The sequence below is a fragment of the Nannospalax galili genome, unplaced genomic scaffold, assembly GCF_000622305.1.
Source record: "Nannospalax galili isolate Female #2095 unplaced genomic scaffold, S.galili_v1.0 scaffold54, whole genome shotgun sequence".
NCBI lineage: Eukaryota > Metazoa > Chordata > Mammalia > Rodentia > Spalacidae > Nannospalax > Nannospalax galili.
In genome coordinates this window covers 7,947,444-7,974,187 of record NW_008341028.1, presented here as the reverse complement: position 1 = coordinate 7,974,187, position 26,744 = coordinate 7,947,444, and the positions used below count along the sequence as shown (strand labels likewise).

The 26,744-nt window shown below is 39.7% G+C and overlaps 1 protein-coding gene across 9 annotated transcripts in view; it reads right to left on the bottom strand.

The window, feature by feature from the left end:
- Map2k5 (mitogen-activated protein kinase kinase 5) overlaps positions 1 to 26,744 on the bottom strand; it is a 277,836-nt gene that overhangs the window by 207,116 nt on the left and 43,976 nt on the right. For 8 of the 9 annotated variants that reach the window (XM_008836355.2, XM_029565020.1, XM_008836356.3 and 5 more), the window contains exons 7-8: positions 20,595 to 20,643; positions 11,524 to 11,588 (exon numbers count right to left, since the gene is read on the bottom strand). In XM_008836355.2, the coding sequence (XP_008834577.1) occupies positions 11,524 to 11,588; positions 20,595 to 20,643 (114 nt within the window). Of the gene's footprint in view, positions 1 to 8,712; positions 8,832 to 11,523; positions 11,589 to 20,594; positions 20,644 to 26,744 lie in introns of those variants that run through there. The other variant, XM_029565023.1, reaches the window with a different exon arrangement.

Below are 26,744 nucleotides of genomic sequence, written 5' to 3'. Positions count from 1 at the left end.
TTTCATCAACTAGGCTGTGATTGCTGTCCATTCATTTATTTACTTTCACTGCTACCATTCTGCAGAGGAATGGCTTTTGTCAGGCAGAAGAGAGTCACTTGATCTTCAGTTTGTGCATAACAGACTTCATAGAGTAGACACATCAGGACCGGGTCAAAATAAGCCAGGAGAGACTTAGTTCTTTCCCATAAAAATAGAATGCAAACAACCATCATACATTGCACCATTTGGTGGCAGTCATCTTCAAACCAACACTGAAAAGGAATATGAGTACATGACACTGCCAGTGCCGAGGAGCTATGCTTGTATCCTTTTGAGAAGACTGTGTTCTTTTTGAGATATCTTTAGTGATTTCCAACAACATATAAACTATATAAGAATGTTTTCCTTCAAAAATTAGGCCACATTTAGCTTTATAGAATCCTCTGAGATCAATCAAGAGAAGGTCTTATTCTCCAATCCATTTAGGACAGTAAGGCATAACATCACAAATTTTACATTTGTAAAATTGATACATGGAAGAAGAGGGAAGGGGGTCCATGTGAAAGGAGAACTAAATGCCTGATAAAGACCAGCAAGCCCAAAACAACAAGATCCCAAGATTTAAATGCTCACAAAATTATGAAATGGAATCGACCACAGATGAGAGGGGCAGAGAATCCTATGGACTGATAGAGGCTGAGAGGTCAGCATTAACATGCCTGACACTGGATTAAACTGTTACTTTAAAGACCTCAAGTTCCAGGGAAGGAAAAAGGAAGACATGATTTGTTCATAGGGATCATCAGTAAGGAACATGGGCCTGGCACAAAAAAATAAAAACAAAGGATATGACTACAGTACATTAGAAAACACCTGGCAGAAATTCTTCAGCTTATACATAATCTCTTTTTGTTATTTGTTTTGTTTGTTTTGTTATTAGAGATAGGGTTTCACTGTGTAGCCCTGGTTGGCCAGAACTCACTATGTAGACCAGGCTGGCCTCAAACTCCTAGATATCCTGCCTCTGTCTCATGAGTGCCAGGATTAAAGTCATGTACCACCATGCCTGGCACTTAAACATAATCTTACTTTAAGCTCCTAGAACCAATCTATAATTACATACAAGTAAGAGCACTGGGGAGGGACTAAGAAATAGCAAACCTGGGTTTCAGAGGTGGGCCTACCCCCAATCCTCAGGAAATCTATTTTCTCGGTGCTACAGTTTGTCTTCAGTCAAATGTACATGAGATTCCTACTGTGTTCAGCCACATCCCAACATCCCAGTGAAGGTAACCCAGGATACATGATGGCGGCTCACTTTGGGAACAGAAGTCTGACCACCTTCAGGTCCTGGCTCCACAAAGGAAGACAGGCAGCACCTTGAGCCATGTTACTTGTACCTCCAAAGTTGCAGGGAAGTGAACAAACCTTCAGACAGTTTCCCCAGTCACTTTGTTCTGCAAACATTCACTAAGAATAGTCTTTTTGTACCGGGCGTGGCAGTGCACGCCTTTAATCCCACCACTCGGGAGGCAGAGGCAGGCGGATCTCTGTGAGTTCAAGGCCAGCCTGGTCTACATAGTGAGTTCCAGGACAGCTGGAGCTACAGGGAGACCCTGTCTCAAAGACCAAAAAAAAGTCTTTTTATAAAAAGTTTAAAGGGAGAAGAAATAACTAGTGTATACAAATTTAATTCAGTACGTGTTTGTCGTAAAAAGTCATTCTGAGATTTTATCCCATGTATCGTTCTCAGTAATGCCAAAGTTTCATTTGTTATGCTTTTGTTGCTGAAACAATGACAAAATTATTTTATTTATAGTTTTTAGATAACTTTTATGAAAACTTAATTATGGTTCAATCACAGAGCTTTATGTTTATTGACTTGGTATATGGTTTCATTTTGCTGCTACAGTTAACAGTTCTAATGGAACCAGCATGTTTGAGAACCTTACACAATACATATTTTCCAAATACACTAAGCTGGTTAAAGTGCTATATTGATTGTACCCCAAAGCAAGTTCTAATTTTGTCTGAACATTTTTTCATTTCATTATTTGAATTCACAAAACAAAAACCACGAGCTTTGGTTTTAGCCTAACACCACACACCCCCTTTCTGTAATAAACATTGATAAGGAAAGCACTGAAGTTCTAAGGTCAAGACATCATATAAAGTCACACTGAAAACACAAATTAATGCTTAAAAAAACACTTTAGGCTTAATATCCACAACCTAAACCTCTATTGCTATCTACCTCCCCCTCTAGTTTAGTGACCTATTCCTCCAATTCTGTGTCAATGTAGAGATCAGAGTCTGAACATATTTCAATCTAGAAAGGCAGCAATTTAACAGAAACATGGTCTCTTACATCAAAATAGCCAACGACAGAGCAAAGAAAAAAAAGTGGCAGAAAGTTATACACAGTAAATGCCTTTTGGACTTTCCAGTGAATTATTTTCCAAAAAAGCAATTTAAGTAAATGCCCTAGATGCTAGGGTATACAAATATTTGCTTGTGCAATATGCCAGCCAAGAGACTACAATTTTCTAACACATCAAACACTACAAAATAGCCTGAAACTTTTAGTGTCTTAGAAGTGAAGAAATATATTACCTCCAGGGCTGGGCGTGGTGGCACACACCTTTAATCCCAGCACTTGGGAGGCAGAGGCAAGCAGGCCTCTGAATTTGAGGCCAACCTGATCTACATAGTGAGTTCCAGGTTCAGGGAGGCCCTGTCTCAATAAGACCCTCTCCACAGCCCCCCCAAGAAAAAAGAAAAAAGAAATGCACTACCTCCATTGGCATAACCATGTAATCTATCTAGGGATTCAATTATTAAATTCTATGCTTTTGGTAAGAGACCCAAGTAGTCATGTTGTGGTAACTGTCCACCAAGGATTGTTTGTGTTAGCAATTACTAAAGAGCCTCTAAGATAAACCACTGGACATAGTTCACCATTGGCTTTCAGACTTACACATTATATTTTATATTCAAAAACATGTCTAATAAAAATTATGAAATTCATGTAGCAAATGGTGAACAGGAAACCCCTGGCTTAAGAAGCGCTCCCAGGTATGGATCTAGGTGTCAGAAGACCTGAGCGGCTTTACTGACTTGACCTTGGGCAGCCACTTTACCCTCTAAGCCTTTTCTTTCTTTGTGGTAGAAAGCAGGTAACCATTGGCTTCTTAGCTTGAACTAAAAGATCCAGTGTGATCAGGCCCCATCTATCAGTCCATTCTCCTGAGCTTTTTCTACTCCAGCTATGCTGGCTTAGATGCAACACTCCTGTATCCATCCCAGGGCTTTGGCCTGTGAGTCCCTTCTTGTCTGGAAGGTTCTTCTCCCTGATTTTCCCATGACTAGTTCCTTTTGGTCTGTCAGGCTTGATGTCACTTCCTCAGATGAGCCTCCCCAGGCTCCTGTTCTGCATACTTCATATGATGATACCATACTTGCTATGGAAGCATCTTACTTCAGTATTTATTTCCTTGACTACCCTCTGTTTGGGACACTTATATGAGCTCCAGGGGTACCCTGTCTTGTCTGCTACTAGGCTGCATGTGTTAGAACAGTCCCAGCTGCGAGTGCTAGAACAATCCCGGCTGTGCATGTTAGAACAGTCCCGGCTGCATATGTTAGAACAGTCCTGGCACAAAACACTCAGTAAATACTAGTTCAGTGAATACATAAATACAAGACAAAACTTAAAAGAGCAAAGCCAAACAAATCTGGTTACTGAGAACTAAATTTAGAGGCTCTTTAGTAGCTCTTGGCCTGAGGAGAAGCCTGTACAGTCAGTCTATGCATAGATCTAACATACGATTCTTTTCTCTGTAGTTCTAAGCAACGGTTGTGTCATTCTTCTGAAGGGAGGTCCTCCTAGAGCTACCCCACCGTGGATGATACTTTGTGTTCATCCTGTGTGAAGACCCTGCCTCTGCAGGTTAGCTCTGGAAACACTCGTGTTTAGTGCAGACAAGGCACGGTGCTGGGCACTGTGAGAACTGTTACCAGGATGACCCAGACATGCAGGGAGGACCATACAGTGGGACAAGAGCAGGGAGAGAACATTCCTCACACCGATCAAAGGCAGGCTCATAGAGACACCTGAGACAAGCAACCATGTGTAGCCTTCAGAAGAACACAGAGAAAACTGTCTACCCCAGGAACTACCTTCTGCTGTGAACAGCTGTCATGATCACTTTCCCTCTCTCTGTGTTGGGTAAAAGCCTGTTCCTTTAAATGTCAGTTCTTTTATGAGGTCTTTCACAATTCTTCCCTCAGCAGTCCCTGAGCCTGGGACCACACATGCAGACTTGCAGCCAGCCTGAGGTACTATGCTTACTGTAGGCAGAACCTCTTTGTATCTCTGGACAAAGGACCCTTGGCATCACACATGCTCAGAATTTGCAGGTCAACAAATGAAGGTGCGAAGAGGCACAATTCTCAGGCTCTCATTACCTGCCCATGTTCCTCTGGGTTCTCTATGAACTCATCCTGTCAGCTCAGCATCCAGAAACAGACCCATGAATCCAACGGTGGCACGCAACAGGATGGAGCCAAACTCGTTATGGCCTCCTGATACAGCCAGGGAACAGACTTCCAATGGAACAGGCATCTCTTCTACCCTCTGTTGATGGGTGTGTGCAGATGCAGTGTTCACCTGCTCACAACCACTTTTGCTGGGGGTCTTTAAATTTCTTCCTAAAGAAAGCATTTTCTTAACATAAAATATTAGAAAGAAGACTTGTCATCTCAAAATTATTTGTCCCTGAAAGAGAATGTGTTGAAACACTTAGATTCAGCAAATTCTTACTTGAAATATTACCATAATGTATTGATTTTTACCAGACTCAATTGACTGAAAAGTTGTTTGTATAGCAATATTGGCCAAACCAATATACTAGAACAATTTTGTTACCCATAGTAATCAAGTGCATTTTTGAAGTATAATTATACTGTCATAAAAATAAAGCCAAGATACCCTTTTCCAAGCAATAAAACTATAGGGCTATAAAGCAGGAAGAAGAAAAGGCTAAATAAATGAGATTTTTTAAAATGAAATTTAGTGTCTTTCAAAAACACCACTGCCTCCTCTTCCTTCCCTTAAGCCACGGTTAGCAAAAAAATGATCAATACTTCAATCTCAATAAACTATTTCAATAATAGTTAATTCGAGTGGAAACAGTCTGAAAATCTCTGCTTAGCGACCTGTGACATCCTGTCATGTTGGTTAGATGCCAATAATCCATCATTGCCATAATGGATATGAGCATGAGCACATGGAAGGGTGCGGGAGCAAAGGTGGGAAAGGTAGAAAGAACCAGGATCGCAGGCTTGCTCTTCAGCTTCCGATCAATACAGTACACATCACGGCAGGAAACCAGCCCAGAACGGTGAGTGCAGAGAGAGGGAGAGGGGAAACATACATAATTAATTTTATTTGACAAATACTCATTGATTTTCTGAAAACATTAATAACCTTGCTTGCTGGGTGATACTATAATGCAATCCAGCCATATGTATGTATTTAATTTTACATTAGGATGATGTCTTGTTTGCTTGTTTATAATATGATCTTGGCTGCGAGGAAAAGGCTCTTCATTTGATTGGAAATTTAAAGTCAAGATAAATCAAACCATCATCCTCACTCTCAGGTCAATAGCAAAACCATTTAAAAACTAATTTTTTGAGACAGGGTCTCCATGAATCCCTAGTTGGCCTGACACTCACTATGTAGACCAGGCTAGCCTCATTCTTACAAAGATTTCCCAGCCTTGCCTCCTGAGTGCTGGGACTAAAGGCGTGTGTCAACCAGGCCCAGCTCAAAATTACTTTATATATATATAAAATATGAAGGTGTGGGGTCATTACTTGGTGTGACAGCTGCAGGCTTGCTGGTGAGAGGGGATGTGAAGTTTCTGGGGTCTTAATGGCTCTAAATAAACTACTTCAATAAAAGTGAATTCGAGTGGAATTAATCACACTGCCTCCCTCAACAATGGGACACAGGCTGAGAGACTCATTTAGGTAATTTTACCAGTGTACTAACATCACAGAGTATACTTACACAGTGAAAACTACAACCTGTACTCTAGCTGAGTACAGTGTCACAAAGAACCACTGTTGTATATCTTGCCAGTACTGATCAAAACACTACTACTCAGCACATGACTACACTGTCACCGGCACCAGTTTTGTTATGTTTTTAGGAATCCTATTATTTTGAAAGATTTTGCTTACTAAATAGCATTTAATTAGATCACTCATGTATTTTTCCCACTTTATGTAAATGACAAGAGCTTCTGTTTTTCAATAAATAAACTGAATTACTATAATGATATAAGAGAATTCCAGCTCCTAAACACAAATTTATTTTAGCTGACTTCTACAGACATATCTCAAGGGAAGAAAACAACTTATTGACTCATATGATCTTAGTTACTCCCTCCAAGGACCATCTCCAGCCTAGAGATCAACAAATATCACAAGAAATGCAACAACAGAAACCAACCCTTGGAAAATTACTTTCCTTTTGTCTCTATATAATGATACTTAAATAATGTTGTATATTCAATCTTTAAAACACCATCTAGGCAGAATACTACTCATTATATCACAGAAAACTACCCAGTATCTAGACTGGATTCTTCACTGCACTGGGAGGAGTTAGAAGTAGAAAATTCGTTACTGATTTCCAATTCCAGTCTAGAGACTGAAATTCATGACCCAAACAATAACAATCTGAAGCTTAAAGAATATGCATCAGGAAACAAACCCTGTTGATGACTTTGGTGATTATACATCAGGAAACAAAACCTGTTGGTGACTTTGGTGATTGTTAGCTAACTGATAGCACAATTTAGTTCTAGGAGTTACATCATATCTGACTTCTGAACTCAGAGATAGAGCGCAATTCTATCAAATACAGAGTCCAAGTGGCTGGCTTTGGAGCTACAGAATGTGTCGAGTAACTGGACCTGCTAATTACTTTCATTTCAATATCAGATACTATTCAACAAGAGAAGACAGTGGCTAAGTATGTGGGGTCAGTAGATGCTAAGTAATCAAAGCCTTAACATTTACCAGAAAATTAATCATTAAATCTAAGTCTTTAGTTTGGAAATTCCTACCCTTCTAGTTCAATATTCTAAACTAATTATACAGCTTTTAAAGCTAGCAAGACAGGGGAGGACCCAACAACAGAGCCCCACTGAAACCTGACTGAAAAAACCTCCACTTGCCTCCTCATTTCAGCCAACATGCACCAAGCATCCACTCAACCCTTAAGACTGTATCTGCCACATGAGGGAAGACCAGGAACACAACAGACTCCACCTGACCTTAAGAAACAACACTGCCTGGGGGAAATGTACAGGGGTGTAGCGGGAGAAGAAGATGCACCTAGAATTCTGGTTTTGCCATGGAACAGCCAAACAAATTCTTATCCTCTAAAGGTACAATGGGTTTATATTATACTAGCTATCCTGTGATAATGTGGAAATAAATTATGACCTTAGAGAAAATACTTTGAAGCTTTTAGAAAAATCATAAAACATGATATAATAAATTTTATCATGGCACAATTTGAAAATATAAAATAAGTTATAATATGTACCATTAACATAGAATTTCTCCAAGTTAATATGGTTCAACTATAATGCTAATATTTTTTAAATTTAAAAATATTATTTTGTGTATATAAGTGTGTGCCTGCTTGTATGTATGTGTACCACATGTGTGCAGGTACCCACCAGAGTCTAGAAGAGGGTGTCAGATCCCATGGAACTGAAGTTACAGTTAGCTGTGAACTGCTCAGTGTGGGTGCTGGAACTGAACGCAGGTTTCCTACAAGAGCACCAAGTGCTCTTAACAACTGAGACAATTCTCTAACAACCACTCCCCCCAAGATAATTATTTTATAAATGTTTCTCAAAAGAAATTACATGGCCAAGCAAGAATAGAAAATACAGGGTTTAAGTACAGGGTATAAATACATATACTACCAGTAGCTAATATTTCAAAGTATCAGCCATAGTGCTTAGCCTTTTATGGATCACCTCATTTAACCCTACCAAATCTAAAAAGAAAGATACTATTATTATTCACACTCTACAGAAAAACTGAGGCAGGAGATAAGACACAAATTGCTCAAGGTCACACAGCCAATTAGTGGCAGATGCATGATTCAAATTCAGAGCCCTCATACCTAACCACAACATATACTACTTTCCATATCCTCAAAGGTTTTAAGTTCACTGCAAGTCAAAGAATAGAATATGTGTCTTTCCTGTAAAAAACAATTGTTTTTTGAGAGATTTATAGTGCTTCAAGTAGCGGAATAATGAAAATGATCCCATGATCTTTTCTTAAACTTTCCCTCTTTCTATATTAGGTTATACTTTAGTCTCAGGTATTTATTTTCTTTATTTACCCAAATTAGTCATAGAAGAAACACCAACTCAAAATCACATGCTTAGGTCACTATCAGAACAGAGAGTGGCTCAATACAGGACTATACATAGACTCCACACTACCACTGGGTTCAGATATCTTGGGAGAAATTTTCACACTGTCAATTATGGACCCCATTGAGACTTAAACAATGAAAATTGCTGTTACATAATACACATGGTGTCACGAGGCTTGAAAACTTTACAGTAGCCCAGTAAGTGAAGCAAGAAGACTGAAATACCAAACTTCTGATGCGCACATATTAGTTTTATTACACTTTACAGGAAAAAATTAAATGGAACCATTAGGCAGTTCTGTTACCAATGAGTGGATTTTCAAATATTTTCTTCATCTAGTTTATGTACCATAGCTTCTAATGTAATCATTTTCTAAAACAAACAAACAAATAAAATATAGTTAACATCATTAAGGTAAACTTAGTGTAGAAGAAACCCAATCACATCATGACAGTGTTCCATAAAGACCCCAGTGAAGTGGAGTCTCATTTCTTGGTGACTGCACCATTGCTCTGCGCTGAACTAGCCAGGGGCACAAGAATACCACATGCCTGGAGCCGCAGAGATGAAGCACAATGATCAACCTCGATTGGCTTGTACTTGGATATCTTCCTGCTCTTTCCCCTTACAAATCTGGTATGGTGGGGCTGGAGAGATAGCTCGGTAGTTAAGAACACTGGCTTCTCTTGCAAAGGACCTGGGTTCGGTTCCCAGCACACACAGGGCAGCTATAACATCTCCAGTTACAGGGAATTTGATGCCCTCTTCTGACATCCATGGATATTGCATGCACAGGTGTACTTAAATATATGCAAGCAAAACATGCATACACATAAAAATAAATTTAAAGAATTAAAAAAAAGAACTGGGTATGACTTGAGAGCAGTGATGTACTGCACTCAGGAGGTTGAGGCAGAAGGACCACATGACCTAAAGAATTCAAGACTAACCTGGGCAACATGGGAAGATCCAGTTTCAAAACAAAATAAAACATACAAATTATAGTATCATAAAAGCAAGAGGATAAATGGAAACTTCTATGAGAAATCTATTAAAGTACTAAATTTATTGTGATAACCCTATCCACCTTCCATAAGCAACGACAGTTCAAACAGTGGACCTATAACACTCATACTGAGTATTGATGTTGGTGGCTAGATGACTCTTAGGATATACTGGTGATGTCATGACAGCATCCTAATAAATTAAAAGAGCCCATGATGAGGACATGAAGATAGTGTTCTCTTGGACATTATGGTCCTGCTGAAAGGAATTCTAGCTCTGCTTCTTAGCTAAAACCAACAACAGATGAATGGGAGTCCTTGTTTAATGTGTGGCACTCTATAAGATGGAAAGTTCTGAGATGGATGGAGTTGATGGCAGCTGATGAATGTGAATGTATTTAATGCCATTAAATTACATATATACAATGGATAAGATGATAAATCTTAAATATATTTCATCATGATTAAAAATAAATTTTAAACCAACACTAGCATAATTTCATGTTGCAATTTTCCCTTGGGGAAATGGGCAAGTTATTTCCACTCCCATGTACACATCCTTCTTTTTGATACTTGCATTTCAATTTCCATTTTACAGATGATTAAAATGTTAACATCTATGCCAGAGGTATAGCTCAGGGGTAGAATACAGTATGTACCAGGCCCTGGGCTCAACCCCCAGCACCAAAAGCAAACTTATTTCTCTGAATTCTCAAAGTGCAAGGACTTAACTTTCAGATCAACAGTTTACATTCTTGAATAATCTGTGGGAAAAATAATCCAAACAGTTTCTTTAATTTGGGTTTTTGAGACAGTATTGTACACTGTAGCTCTTACTGGCCTTGAACTCATTAAGTAGCCCAGTATAGCCTTGAATTCTTGAGAATCCTCCTGCCTCAACATCCTGAGAACTGGGACTACAGGCAAGTGCCACCATACCTGGTTTAAGTTCTTAAAAAACTGTGTTTGGAGGAGAGGACTAACATGTTGGCTGTACTTGCATAAGGAGACTGGAGCCCTGGATGGGTGACTAGGTCACATGACTTCAAAGGAACTCTTGACTTTGAGAAATGGAATCCCACCCAGAACTCCATGCCAAGGCTGCATCAACACATGAGACATGTGCCCTTCATGGCCACAGAACAAGAGGGTCATTTTAATTTGTATTCATGTTGTTAGTCAGAACTTAAATCCAAAGCACATGACTAGAAAATTAGAATACAAATTAATTCTTTTATAACTCAAATTATTTTTAATATCAGTAGCAAAATATCCAAGGCAAAAATACAACCATAATGTGATTCAAGGTTAGAGTGTATACGGAAAACAGCTCTCCAGAGGGAAGCTTTATTACTCCCCCAGGGCTTTCTTACAGAGTATGGATTTTTAAATTCCTGGTGGAATATTTTTCATACACCATTGCAGACTATTAAGTACCAGATATTACATTATGTAGTTTAAACTTTGCACTGCTTCATCAGAAAGACTTCCCTGTTGAGAGAACTGTTTTTTATGGTTAGCATTTTTTAATATGAAAATGAATGCTCCTTTAGGGTAAGATTGCTACAACTGGAATTTGGGAGAGTTTTATAACTTAACGTATTCATCAATATGTGTAGTAATTCTCCTGGGGAAGTAGGGTGAGGAGAGAAGGAAATACAACAAGAAGGCTTTTTAATAACTTACAGTGTCAACACAGGGCAAAGCAATGGTATTTATAAGGTTCGGCTTCCACTGGGCATAACTGTAAACAGGCAAGGGACTAGCACAGGGTGCAAACAAGTTTAAAAAAAAAATGGTGTTAAAGAGCAAAGGAAAACAAGGTGGACTATTAACCATTCACCCAGGAGAGATGCAGATTCAGAAATATTAAACAGGCAATATAAATGCATTTTCAGGTAATTTCTGAGAAAATGGAAGATGCCTTACAGAATTCTTGAGTCGACTGTAGAAATAAAATTTAAGGAGTGGTGGTCGTGTAAAAATCTTTGCCATGAAGTATTTGGGTACCCAGCACTTGGCCAAACAGACAGAAAGTTTAAACAAAATTGACTACTCACTTGTAGACAGTGCCTCCGTTGCCATGACCAAGGGTGTCCCGATATCGTATGTCTTGTTCATTCATCTCCACAAGAAAGAAAGAAAAACAAAAAGAATGTCATGCTGTGGATGGAAATGTCAAGGAAAATCAAAACTCTGGGCCATAAACAACAAGCAGTCTGGGTCATTTCAAGTTCAGCTGCAAGAACGAGAAGATCAATACAACATTTGCTGTCCAATTTATAAAAGACGATACCAAGGGACAAAGTGATGGAAAGTTTAATGACAATTTGTTTGCCTGGGTCATTTCATTAAAGTTTGATAAAAGGTGTCAAAATGGAATGATATAACATAGCTCAAAAGGGTCAGGTCAGAGATGCTGAGAAGAAAACGGTCTCCAGCAATGCCTATAACTGAGGCTGAGCAGCAGCGCACATAACCAAAGCCAAATTTGGGAAGATGAGACACACACAGACACACAGACAGTAATCTAATGCGTGCTGTGTAAATAAACCAGCCCCTGAAAACTCCTCAGGTGACCCTATAATTAACATTGAACTAACTGAATCATGTTTATTATTTTCCTAGTATAAAAAGAGCTTTTCTTTGCAAATGATAAATTAGTGTATAGCAATAGCTGGGCACAAATCATACTATGCTGGTGGATAAGTGCCAAATCAATGCCCTTTATAAAGCACATACACTCAAACATCATAAAGGGAAATGCATAAAGGGAAAACATAGTTATAAACTAACAACACTTCTATAATTTAATGTACAAAACAACATGCATGTTTTCTAAGGTTCTAGAAAACTTATACCAAAAATATCACTCGTTTGTAATCATGAATGGTAGGTAAAATATGGTGGAACCCACAAAATAACGTTTTAGAATTTTAAGGAACTCCCTAAATGATCATTTATCAAATGACTTTAAGACTAGTCAGACTTCATTTGATGTATGTGGTAATTTTTTATGCATTGGTCCAGTTTAAAAATTAACTGCCACCTTTATTCACAAAGTAGATTTGATAAAGATATTGTTTTCCATATAGCTAAAGCTTGGGAAAAGTAAGCCCTGAAAAAAAAATCAATTTCCAGGGAATTGCACTGCCTTGCATGGGCAGAAAATGGATGGGGTTTTTAATTCAATATCACTTGGAAAATAATAGTTTGCTCTCAGACCATTATAGTAAAGCTTTAAATATTTGCTCTAGTCTAAATTTCTACCAATTGAATAAAGCAAGGCTTCATTTATCAAGGGAAATATTTTTCTTCCATACATTTCTATGGTTGAAGCTTCAGAGGGCTGTGATAGTTAGGAGTCTGGTGTAAGCCACAGAACAGCTTCCTTGCCAGGTCATTCCGCCAATCCCTAAAGAGTACTGACAGGTTTGTGTGTAAGGGCCAACTCAGCCCCCGATTTAATTGTGGCACAACTTGATTGATGCAATTTGCTTACAATCAGCTAATTACTATACTTAGGGTAAATAAAAAAAATGGCAGACAAGTCAGAAAAAGTGCTCATTGCTCTCCTATTTGAGGAAAATGCTGTCACTACCTTTAAATTACTAATACAGTGAGATAATATTTTCACCTGTATAAAAGATGTGGCATAAAGAAAGAAAACCCCTTATTACTTTGGACTTGAATGATGTTTTTTTCCAACAGCATAAAGAAAAGCAACCTGGAAAGTGACCTGAGCTGCTAACCTAGCAAAGTTGCTACTGGCTTTGCTTTGATCAATGAAGGGCTCACAAACAACAGTTAACTACTGGCAGGATGAACAGACTACCAAGCCAATTCCCTGAGTGCATTTCTCTAGGTAATCTAAACATGACTCCAACAACCTAATTTGTGCCATTACCTTGCCTAACAAGCTATACTCATTGTGGCTTGAAAGTAAATTTCCAGAAGAGAGAAATTTCATTTAGTCAAGTCCACAAATTCTGAATTAGTAGCTCTGAGGTAAAAGGGTAGGTGGTATGCAGGTAGACAGGACAGAAGGTCTGCAATCAAGGCAAAGGGCTATGCCTGTCTCTGCCTATCTACACTCAGCATCCCAATACTCACAAAAGAGAAGTGGGCCCTCCCAGCATGTCCATCCAATCAGGAACAGCAGGTTTATATCATCAGGGGATGGGCCAAGAACTCCAAGAGGGAGGTTGGTGAGGAGAAGAGGGGAAGCAAAGCCTGTTGTTGCATGTACACGTGTGAATAATAATTACCATATGAAAAAACTCAAGAACAGAAAAAAAAAACCAACCAAAATTATGGATTCCCCCAGATAAAGAGGAAAGTTCTGAGATACCATAAATACAGAAATGGTTCTGAAGAACAAGTAATAAAAACATAGTGCTTTGAAAGACACCATCCATAAGAATTGACTAAAGAGTCTCTATAATGTTTCAATTTATGCAGACCTTTGCCTGACCAATGACTACAAAATATCAGGGGCTGGAGAGACAGCTTAGGTCAAGAGCACTTGCTGCTCTTATAGAGGACCTGAGTTCAGGTCCCAGCACCCACATCCAGCAGCTCACAACTGCCTATAACTCCAGTTCCAAGTGATCCAACACCCCCTTCTGACTTCTGTAGGCACTGCCTACATGTGGTGCACATACAGACAAGTAGGCACACAAATATATACATAAATTTTTAAAAAAAGTATCACATTCCTTTTTCTGATTGCTTGTGTGAGTTTCTACGCATATTTAGTGTTTTTTATGTATACTTTTTTATATAATTATTTTTTTTTACTTTATTTGTATGAGTGTATTGCCTGCATGTATGTGAGCACACCCATGTTGTTTAATGTTGAGGAGGTCAGAAGAAGGTGTCGGATTCCCCTGGAACTGTAGTCAAGGATGGTTCTTAGTCACCATGAGGGTTCTGGGAATTGAACCCAGGTCCTCTGCAAGAGCAGTCTGTGCTCTTAACCACTGAGCCATCTCTCCAGCCCCTTAGTGTGTTTTTTAAAAATAGTGATTTCTCATCTGCATGTATCTGATTATTACTAGTCATAATCGGTTGCACTCAGGTCCTTGGAACCTGTGTATGTCTATAAAGCCATTGGGTAGATTTCAATGGTAATGTTTAATTAACATGACGTAAATTTTTATGCTTCCGAACCCAGGTCTTCTGTAAGAATAGTCAGTGTTCTTAACCACTGAGTCATCTCTCCAGCCACCCTCCTTTTATCTTTTTTTCGGTCTTTTTGAGACAGGGGCTCCCTGTAGCAGAGATCCGCCTGCCTCTGCATCCTGAGTGCTGGGATTAAAGGCGTGCGCCACCATGTCCGGCCATATAATTCATTTTTTAAATTTGGTGATTTGTGTGTGTGTGCGTGTGCGTGCGTGTGTGTGTGTGTGTGTGTGTGTGTGTGTATCACACAGAACATCCCAAGCCATCTTATTCAACTATACACCCACTTCCCAAATGGTACCCTCCCATAGCCTCCCTCCTCCACCTAGAGTCCTTATACTCTGTTATCCCTACTGTCTGCTGTGTTGTCGGCACCCCCAGCCATTCCCCCACTACTTGTCCATCTGGTGAATCTAGTCAGCCTATCTAGAGGTCTTTGTTGTATAGATGAGAGACACATGCACCAACATCTCAGTGTTATTAGCAAAAATAATGCGTCTTTCTGTAAGAAACAGTATATTTTAACATGAACTGGAAATCTTTTTTTAAAGGTTAAAAACTCATTCAATTTTATGTCTTACAGGGATTATACTGAGTTCAATATTGTATAACTGTATTAATTCAATAGTGAACCTAAAATTTTTATATCCACTTTTGAAAGAGAGGTATCTTTGCTCTGGAAATTGTTACTGAGTATGTTAAAGCTGTAATGAAATGCTTCTAAAAAATAAAATATTGAAAAAACAAAAATAAAATAGGGATTTCATTGTTTGTTCATCCTAGGTTCAAGTGACTTTTTTCCCCCAATCTCAGTTTCCTAAGTGCTGGGATTACAGGTGCACATAATCTCGTCAGGCTAAAATAATGTTAAAAACAAAAGCTATTAGAGGAGAACTCATGAACTGAATTAAAAATTTTGTTTTTAGAATTTCGTATCTGATCAAAATGGGTTACTTCAATTGATACCAAGTATCTATCTATCATCTATCTATCTATCTATCTATCTATCTATCTATCTATCTATCTATCTATCATTAACAGGATTAACAACCAGCTAATAGTATTTTGGCCATTTACAGCAGATGAACATATTAACTCAACTTTTCAAAATGAAACAGAGGAGTAGTGCTTATTATGAGAGAGAGGGTGGGATTTATAGGTCTACAGAGTAAAGCATGCAAATACTAGAGCTGGAATTGAGTATCATAAAAATCACAGTTTTATAGCATTTTAAGACCATTTAGCCCAATTCACAGGTTATATAACTAGTCAATAACACCTTCAGCTCAATGCTACTCTTCAGAGCTTGTCTCAGGTGCAGGACAGAGGGACACTCCCCTCTATCAATGGCCACTGATGCACAGAAAAGCAAACTATTGATCAAAGACTCTCACAAGTAAAAAACAATTTCATTAGCTGTGACATTTATTTCCAAGAAGGAAAGTGGGTATTTTTGTTTGTTTGTTTGTTTGTTTTAAGCACATAGCTCAGGCACTGGGGCCATGGCTCATTTAGTAAAACGCCTGTTACATAATCATGAGAACTTGAATTCACATCCCCAGTACCCACATAAAAACGGGGCATGGAGGCACACACCTGTAACCCCAAAGTCAGGGGGCAGAGACAGGTGGATCCCCAGAGTTCAATGGCCATTGAGCTAACCAAAACAGTGAGCTCCAGGTTTGAGGAGAGACACTGCCTCAAAAACCAAAATGGAGAGCAACGGGGGAGGACACCTGAGGTCAGCCTCTGGCCTCCACATACATATACATGGGTACACACACACACACACAAATCACATAGCTCTTTAGGTTGCAAGGATTTTTCAATTCAATAAAGATGCCAGGCTTTTTAAAATTTTTAAATATTTTATTATTTTTAATTTTGTGTGTATGAGTGTATTGCCTGCATGTATGTAAGTGTACCTGTGTTGTGCAATGACCATGGAGGTCAGAGAAGAGTGTCAGATTCCCCTGGAACTGGAGTTATGGACAGTTGTTAGCTGCCATGTGGGTACTGGCAATCGAGCCCCTGTCCTCTGCAAGAGCAACCAGTGCTCTTAACCACTGAGCCATCTCTCTGGCCCCAAAATGCCAGTTAACTATAGTTCATTTTTCTTGTTTTAACTTTAAAAATCAAATAAGACGAATAATAGATGTGAGGGAGGAAGAAGAAAATGCCACAGGAGTTACAATCACTCCATGTCCACAGCCAAAAAAGCAAAGGACCTGGAAAGATGATGGGAAGTATCTCTAGTCCAGTTAAAAGAGAAACCGGGGCCAAGAAAGCAGTGGAGACAGTGGCCGCCTCTGGTCAGGCTGTGTCTGGGAGGGAAGGAGGGCTCGTGCAGTTCTGACTTTACTCAGCCTCAACTCCACCTCAGTCTTCACATGGGAGTCAAGATGCACCATTAGAATTAGAAACTTTTACATATTGGTGTTGACTCAGCTTTTAAAGGTAATTTTATAGCAGATTCCTATCCTCACTTTTTTCCTAAACCTCAGAGTTTTTCTAAAGGTATCTTAAGTTCTGGAAGTAACAAAGATGTGGCAGGAATGGAAACTGGCTCTGATGCTGCATAATAGTTAACTTTAATTTAGCAGGAAAAGGAAAATATGGGCAACTCTCGCCTACAAAATCAAAAAACAAAAGTAGGAGAAATGACTTTGGAGACACAGAGGTCAAAGTCACAGATCCTTGGGTGACTGTCTACTTTTGAAATCCTCTAAATTGGGGACTAGAGAGATGGCTCAGTGGTTAAGAACACTGGCTGTTCTTGCAGAAGACCCGGGTTCGAATCCCAGCACCCACATGGCAGCTAACAGCTGTCCGTAACTCCAGTCCCAGGGGATCCAATACCCTCTTCTGATGTCCGCGGGCACTGCACGACATGGGTAAACTTATACACACACAGGCAATACATGCATACACATAAATTAAAAAAAAAATTCTCTAAATTGACCCTCTTGGCTGTTTCCAATCAGTTTCAAACCCAGGGCCAATGTTAGACAGACAATGCCACACTGGACCCTAGTAGGGAAAACAGACTCCAAAAATATGGCAGTGAGCCTGATTCATAGTTCTCAATAAAACATGCCCAAATTATCTTTTATTTTTAAGCGAGAAAACTAGCATCCTCCATAGTAACGTGGTAACAGGGAGAGAATAGCTCCACTCCAAAGAATAAGCGCTAAACTTTCAAACCAGTTCTTGATTTAACTTATTAAAGAAATTAATGGGGACAATGAAATGGAATTCAATTATGGATTAGCACAGAATATCTTCTTTGTTTATTGTCTGCCTCTATTAAGAAGAATAAGTATGTATTGCTTATAAATCATTAAAATAAAAATGCTCAATTAATCCTATTTTAAATGTAAAGGTCTGACAGAAAGGAGCCCTATCACTAGACCTTTGCTTCACAAATCGAAGCAATAATGGTTTCAGAAAGCAGTCACACTCTCTGAGCAGACAATTGGAGAGATTTAGTAAATCCCACTTTATAGAGCAGAGACTAATCGGAAAACACAAGCCAGTCAAATGTTTCTTATGAACTGTTGACACTATATCAATGCTGAATCAATTGGTGGCATTTACTCTGAGTGACAGAAAAGAAATAAATATTTATATCACATAACCTATATCAATGAACCTAGGCAGAAAGCTATTTCTAACCTGTCAATATTTGATTATCTTGAAGAATCATGTCCCTTTCTTTTAATGATTAATATGAATTCCTTATGAAATCTAAGTGGAGGCTAGTGGAAAGGCAAATCATTATTAATGCTTGAGAGCTTAAACCACTAAAATTAAAAAAACTATGCTCACGTGTTAAAAGTATCGTTAAATTTAACTTACATCTTCCATATCAAGTGGTGTCAGTGTTCAGCCAGAGATTTACTGACTCCTACACTGTGCGTATTACCTCACTGCAATGTAATCTCCCCTGCAGCTTAGTCACTCTATGGCACCAATGGAAGAATTAGTACCAGTAGGTATTTTGAAAGCTTCCAGAAATGAGTCACTCCTATTTATTTATTTATGTATGTATGTATGTATTTATGAGTGAAAGTAAATATAAGACAAGCTATCCTTAAAAGAAAGAATTGCTATATTGCTTAATATGGGGTTAGTACATTCCCAAGAGAAAGCAATAAACAATCTTTACATGTCAAAAACCATTGTTGTGCCAATCTCCCGCAACAGAGAACCTCGGACTGAGGCCACTTAGATATTTATAGAGCTATGTTTTTTTGTTGTTTGTTTTTTTGTCAAAACATTAGGGGCATTTCAGAATACTGATTTGTGTGTGTATGTTGAAAAGAAAGTGTTTTTCATTTTTGAAAAAGAACTCTATGACAGGTTATTTTCCATTGTCTGGCTTGAACAAATGTAGTTAAAGCTTCTTAATTTATGTCAATTTTGAAATATATTTTCCAGTTGAAGAACACAAGTGACTTGTACATAAATGACAATTAGTAACTGGACTGCAAGTACGTTGAAAATGTATAAATAGTCTTGGCTTGATAGCTCTGCTTTTAGTCAAGTTTGCTTCATACTGGCTCTGCGCACACATCAGGCACAGGGGCTATAAATGCAGACCCCGATCCAAACAAACCTTTGTCTACCTCCAGGTAAAAGTAGGGTAAATGCCATCTAAAATTTAGAGCCTGAGGTTATAGCTCAGTGGTAGATCAGTTTCTTGGCATGCACAAGGACCTGGGCTTGATTGCAGCACCAGAAAAAAAAGTCTATTTAAAAATTTGCCAAGATTAAACACACACACAACAGTGAGAGTCTCCTCAGTCATCTGCAGAATATTTAATGACCACAGTCCACTCACACTGTATGAGGGCTGCCAGAACTGGACCGGCTTTCATTTTCTGTATTCACAGGATTGTGTGCTAAACAAGCTTCCAGAAGCACTTCTCGAGGTCTGTGTTTTAAGGCATGCTCCTCTGTTAGGCTGTGATGTTACAGGTGATATTAAAGGACAGGCTGAGGACCCAGCTTTGTCCTCTTGACATGTTCCACTAAAGTACTTGATTCATGAAATGCCAATGAGGCTTGGAGAGGTCGGCGTGCGAAAGCACTGAATAAGCATCTGAGATAATCAAGATTTCAGCCTTCCAAACATGGACGGGAAGTGAACAGCAGTTAAGAAAATCAATAAGAGTCTTTTATTTGCAGTGACACAGATGTCTCAGTCAATAGAGCCTAATAGGCAGGCTTGATCGCAATGGACAGGCACTGCCTCTGAGGCTATCAAAGGGTTTCCACTATAACAAACATTAAAACGCATTTCTGTTGCTACTGAGGAATCGCAGCCCCTGTAGGTAGCTTCGTTTACCAGTGTTTGTTTAAAAGCACTATACTATTTCAGATGTGTCCATTTAGTTGAATCAAAATTCATCAGAAATAAGTGGCCTGCAGGCCCGTTTGGCCTTTCCTGGTGGGGTTAGGTCATTCAGTTTCAATAGCCCATTGACTAGGCAAGCCAAGGTTCCCTGAAGCCCAGGGACTGGTGTGCTAAAGGTCTGCTCCTCCTTGGCTCCCTTAAAAAGCCAGGGGTCTCTGAACAAAAGAAGGAGTTAAGAAAGTAACTGTTTTCCCTTTTGTCCCCAAAGAAAAAGAAAGAAACAGTCACCTCAGAATGCAGGGTCATTTGACAACCCATTGGCTGACGCACTTGCTCAGAACTGATTAACTTTTTAAAACTGAGATGGCAGCAGGGTGTGTGCACGGTGCTTCCATCTGCTGGGAATGAAACCTATTAGCACAGTTTGAAAAACATGCTGCAAATTGTTCTGCCAATCAAATTACACCATGGTGTTCATTTATGATAAGAGATGTGCATGCTCTTTATTCTTTAATACTTATTAGGGATAAAACTGGACAGCAACAGGGCACTATTACATAGAAAATCTTAATACACAACAATACTTACTTGGCCATTGGCTAGAATCTTTTTCAGTTCAGCAGAAGACTTCTTTAAGCTGAAAAGGAAAGACATTCTTAGTGGCAAGATCACCAACACCTCTGAACGCCACTGAAAATCCCAGAACAGGGCTGAGGATATGGCTCAGTTGGCAGAGTGCTTGCCTAGCATGTACCAGGCTCTGGGTTTGATCCTTAACGCCATATAAACAGGGGATGGTGGCATACATTTACAATTTCAGAAGACAGGAGGATCAGAAGTTCAAGGTTAGCCTCAGCTACAATGGAGTTTAAGACCAGCTTAGGATATATGAGATCTCCTCTCTTAAAATAATAATAAATAAAAATTGAAATAAAAAAGAAAATTCTAGACCAATATGCCTTTGCTTTTAACTGTAGGTGCAGAATAAACTCCTCCCCGTGTATAAGATTTCTTTTTCTTTCTAAGTATCTGGCAGAATGCCAAGGGTATCATCAAGGAGACTAAAACTCTGTTAGTAATCTAGAGTAACAAAGTGGGATGGTTCAGAGAAAACTATCTTTTTTAAAATTTTTTATTTATTTTTTAATTTATTTTATGTGTTGCGTGTATTGCCTGCATGTAGGTAAGTGCACCCGTGTCATGCAATGCCCGCAGAGGTCAGAAGAGGCTGGAGGTCAGATCCCCTGGAGAGATGGCTCAGCGGTTAAGAACACTGGTTGTTCTTGCAGAAGACCTGGGTTTGAATCCCAGCACCCACATGGAAACTATCTTATTTTTATGAAGTGCTGCAGGGACTTGGTCACTGCTTCTGCTGCCTTCAGGTAGCCTTTCATTCGGTGAACAGTGTATGTGGATTCGCACCTGCAAAGCACAGAGTACTTTGTACTACCAGTGTACTCTTAGAATGTTCATAGGTAGCAAAGATTAGAGAACTTCAAAAGATAAAATAGATGGTCTTTTACTACAGATGAGAGTTATACAATTCAGCATCCTGGAAGCAAACGTGTAGTAGAAATAAAACCTGTCACCAGCTCTATGATCCACAACATATTCTCTCTCCTCTCTGAACTGCAACTCCTCTTTCTATAAAATAGCCATACAGATGATCACCAGGAAAATAAAATACTGCAAAATAGTACTGTCTGGTATACTACAGACATATTTTTATGAATAGAATAAAAAAACTGTAGCTGTCTTCTCTTGCCTTTACTTTCCTAGGAAACTCAACTTCCGTTATTATTTACTGACTATTAAAATGTTCTCTGGTTTATATGGCTTCGTGCTATTTAGTTAGCTTGAGTATATCCCACAGGCCCATGTGGTAAAGGGTTGGCCCCAAGCATGATGCTATCAGGAGGTGGTAGAAACTCAGACATGTGGCCTGGTAGGATGTTTAAGGCCATTGTGAGCATGCTCTCTACAGGGATTGTGGGACACCCATCTCCTTTTTGTCTCTCTCTGCCTCCCTTACCAGGACAGAGCAGCTCCTCCACCATACAGTCCTACCATGGTGTGCTGCCCTACCATGGGGCAGAAAGCAATGGGACCCAACTATGAACCAAAACCTCTCAGACTGTGAAACAAAACAAACCTTTTCTCTCTATTGGCTGATAATCTCAGATACTTGTTATAGGAGCAGAAAATGGCTAACACAGCATGTAAACACTTCTGTGGATGAGTTTAGTGAAAGTTCTTAAGGAAGGGGATGGTCACACAAAGTTCTGAAATCTTCTAGCTTTAAAATTAGTTTAAACCTCTACACAGCCACCAGCTAAGGAGAGTGTGGTGTAAAATGGCCGTCCCCACAACTAACATTCTCTTTGGAAGTTAAAGCTTGCTAGTGCTCTTCCTAACTCTTGACCTAGCTGCCAGTTCACTCCCCCTCCTGTTAGCTAGCAGTAGAGATACCTTCTTCTCACCACACTCTTTGCCCACAACTGGAAGCTCCCTGAAAACACAGACCTCACCTTATTCCACTCCGTACTGTTCTCATTCCTTAACCAGTCAGGTAGAGACTTTGGCATGTGCTAAGTTTAAAGAAATGGTGGTCACTCTTATACTGTGGCAGCAATAGTGGGAACACAGCATGTCATGAAGATAAAAAGGATACCAGAAAGCAAAAGGAGCCAAGATCTGAAACATACATGTGTTCCATCTGGTACCTTTAGTACGTGACACCAGAGAAAATCTCAGACTTTGAGTTGAACCACATTTTCATTTCAAGTGATAATTATTCTCTCTAAACACTCCGTAAGGTCTGGAGAGATGGCTCAGTGGTTAGGAGCACTGTTTGCTCTTACAGAGGACCCGGGTTCGATTCCCAGCACCCACATGGCAGCTATGAACCGTCCTTAACTCCAGTTCCAGGGAAATCCAAAACCCTCTTCTGACCTCCACGGCATTGCACAACATGGATGCACTCACATACATACAGGCAATATACTCATACACATAAAATAAAAATAATAAAAAAATATTTTTAAAAACCACTCCTTAAAATTCTGCTGTGGTCCAACACAGACTAACTACTGAGCCTCAGTTCCCACTTTATGTCCTCACCTAAGGATTCTAGGTTAATAGTGTCCTTCCAAGTGCAACCACACTAGAGGAATACTCAAGAATTTCACAGAATAGAACTAAAGTTGCAGTACACAACAAAATATAAACAGCTGCCCCAAAATTGGTCTAGTCAACAGAATGGTAACAGTAGCTACTATCTATTGAGTGACAAAGGATGCCAGGCACTGTACTGATGTTACTGTTTATCATTCTAATTTAGCCCTCACAGGAACTATACTCCTTTGTGAATAGTTATTATCCCTAATTTATAAAGAAAAGGTATAGATCCCATCCAAAGAAAAGAGTGTCTCTTACAAACACACACATTTTCTGAGAAATATTTAAATTTAGCATTCCCATAAATGACTCCCAATTTGATAGTTCCAATTATTGTAAAAATACATAATCAAACAAAGCCTTACACACAGTTTCTCTGCAAACATTCCATTATGTCATAAGCTTGAAATAATAACATTTTGATTCATTGCATTTACAAATGCCTTTCATCCAAGAAACAAAACATGATGCCTTAATACAGCTTCATCAATCTTACACTAGCAGAACACGGATGGAAAGTTTAATCATCCTAATTTTACGAAAGGAGAAGGCCAAGTTATTTAGAAAGGTCTTCCCTTGGCAGTGGGACTTGAATCAGTGATTATGACCTAGGAACACATGTGGATTAGTAAACTGACTTTAATAATAAACAGTCATTTACTTATGCCAAAGAACAACTTATGCTTTGAAAGTGACAGAGAAAAGGCCTGGCAGGCAAGGTAAGCACATGCCTTGATCCCAGCACTCAGAAGGCAGAGGCAGGCGGATCTCTAAGTTCAAGTCCATCCTGATCTACATACTGAGTTCCAGGCCAGCTGTTTCAAAAAGACCAAAAAAAGAAACACAAAAAAATTTCATCTTTGAAATTTGGTTTGGACTCTGCGTTTAGTCACTATTTCAATTATGTTTAGAATTGCCTGAGTTTTCACAAAACATTTAAAAATACATTAAAATATAAGTACCATATAACTGTGAGCTGGATATAATACTTGAAGAGAGACACTAAGATATCCAAAGAGTAAGAATAAAAAGGCAGAGCCAGGCACAGTGGCTCAGACTTGTAATCGTAGCACTCAGAAGACTGAGACAGGAAGATTGCTGTGACTTCAAGGTCAACCTGGGCTGCATAGGGAGTGCTAGGCCAGACTGGTCTACAGAGTGAGATACTGACTCACAAAACCAAAAACAAAAGTGTAAAATGGGGTTGGAGAGATGGCTCAGCAGTTAAGAGCACCAACTGCTCTTACAGAAAACTCAGTTCCCAGCATCCACATGGTTGTTAATAACCATCTCTAACTCCAGTTCCAGGGGATCCTATACCTACACAGGTGCACTTACATAGATGCAGGCAATACACTCATACACATGAAATAATAAATAAAAAAAATTTTAAGTGTAAAATGGTAAAGGGACTGGAAATAACACCTGAAAAAAGCTGAGTGTGTTGGGAGAACTCGATCTGAGAGGAGTTAAAGAGAATGCAGGCACACTCAGTCGTCCACCCTTCAAGCATGTAGTCACCTCCTATGTGCCACACCTCAGGTCAGGGCTCAACAGTGAATATACTGTAGTCACTGGCCCCACAGAGCACAGAAGCTACTGGGGAACAGAGATGATACATTGCAATGTGCAGTGGGGAATGGTACCTCAGAAATGTGCATTAGAGTGACAGTTTGGAGTTGGTTTATTCCCAAAAGAGTCATCCAAATATAGGAGACTTGACAAGGGTCTATACCTTTAAAAGGTGGGGTCTAGTGGGCAGTGTTTAAGTCAATTGGGGGTGTTTCCTCAAAAGGCACTGAGGAACAGAGTCCCTGCCTTCCAGTATCACTTAGTCCTACACATGTTCCTACCATACAATCTGCAATGAGGAGAGGCAGCCATGAGGAGCTCTTACGACAGCCTATTCCGGGCTGTTTAGACTTTTAACCCCTCAAAGTGTGAGTTAAATACACCTTTTATCTTAACAAAACAGGCCATCTCAGGTATTTCATTATAGTGAAAAGAAGCTAACTAATATATAATTAGCAAGACCCACTGCAGCTAAGGTTGAGGAGGGACTGCCAGGAGGCTGTGGAGGTCATCTGGAAAGCCTGGAGCACCTGTGCATCCACAGGGATGTTGAAAGAGGACAGGCACAGGACTCCTAAAGAGGAGGCTACTAGAAGGATGAGACGCAAGTTATCAAGCTAGCAAAGGAGTGGGTATGGAGAGGTGGGAAGTCAAGAAGAAGCATGTTTGGAGAGAAGATGATGGACAGAGGAGTTATAACCTGAAAGAGGGAAGAGCCATGTCTGAGGGAAAAAATCAATCCTTACAAGTGGGTGCTAAAGGGAGATAGCCCAGCTCAGACAAAAGAACCTTCTAGGATGTTCCTAAATGAAAACAAAAGGGGCTGCATTGGCTCACAAAATGTGTCCCTGGCTCAGGGATGTTAGGAAGAGCCTGGAAGCCCATTCGGCAAGAAGTCAAGCATCGAAGGAGCGCAGGATTAGCTGGTGTTTCTCCTCCTCCTCCCCACAGGAAGAGTGTCTGCTAAGAACACCAGGCCACATGCCCTCTGCTACCAAAGCCCTTTTTCAGCTCCCCAGGGCTTGAGGGAAAGGGAAGCACTGCTAGACTTCTAGGCCCCACATGACCTGACTCCTGTCTGCACCCTTACCTCCTCCTTACCTCCTAGTTGCTCTCCCCTCTACTTCCCACACCAGCCTCAATCCAGCATGGCTTTCTGTGCTCCAGCCAAACCAGCCTACTTATAAACAAGTCCAGCTTCTCAGGGCCTTCTTTTACGCATGTCCCGCTAGCTGAAATGTCTGCATCTTGATTTAACTTGCTCCTCCTTATCCTTCAGGCCTGGGTGGAAACATCACTCTCCCCAAGGAACCCTCTCTGAACACCCAGTTTAAATCTAAACACATTCCTGTCTAGTATGTTTTCCTTTAGTACTGGCTTGTTTCCTCTACAACACTACTACTACACTGTATTCCTTGGACAGCAACTACTGAATAAGAGGCACTCAATAAATACCTGCTGATTAGTTATCAACCTGGGGCACAGAACATAGCCAACGTAGGGTAACATATTAAAAACAGCTGTAGGATTTTTTCAATTAACATTCTTCCCATCGTAGGAATCACTGCTAGCCTTACTACTGTCATATCCCTAAGTGAAGACTCCAAGGGCGGAACCTTGAGATACTCAGATGGTAGAGTTCTGTCCAACCCAAGTGTCATGAATATTCTGCTGTTCATGAATATACATGATTAATTTTAAAATAACCAAGCTAATTCTCACTTGCTGTTAAACAACAATGGGAAGGTGGAGAAGTTACTCGGCTTCTCTGTTTTTGCCATCTTTTCAATGCCATCTGGATTTTTACACCATGAGGAAACTTAACCTAAAACACCAGGGCAAACCCTGGTTTCCTCAGGGCTCACAGTTTGTGTGGACACCAACTTTTCTGGAATCAGTGGTACCAATGAAATGTTCTGCCTTCCTGGAGCTGTGTGAACAAGTGGCCCTCTGCCCCCGTGCCTCCACGGCTCATCTATCCAAGCTGTG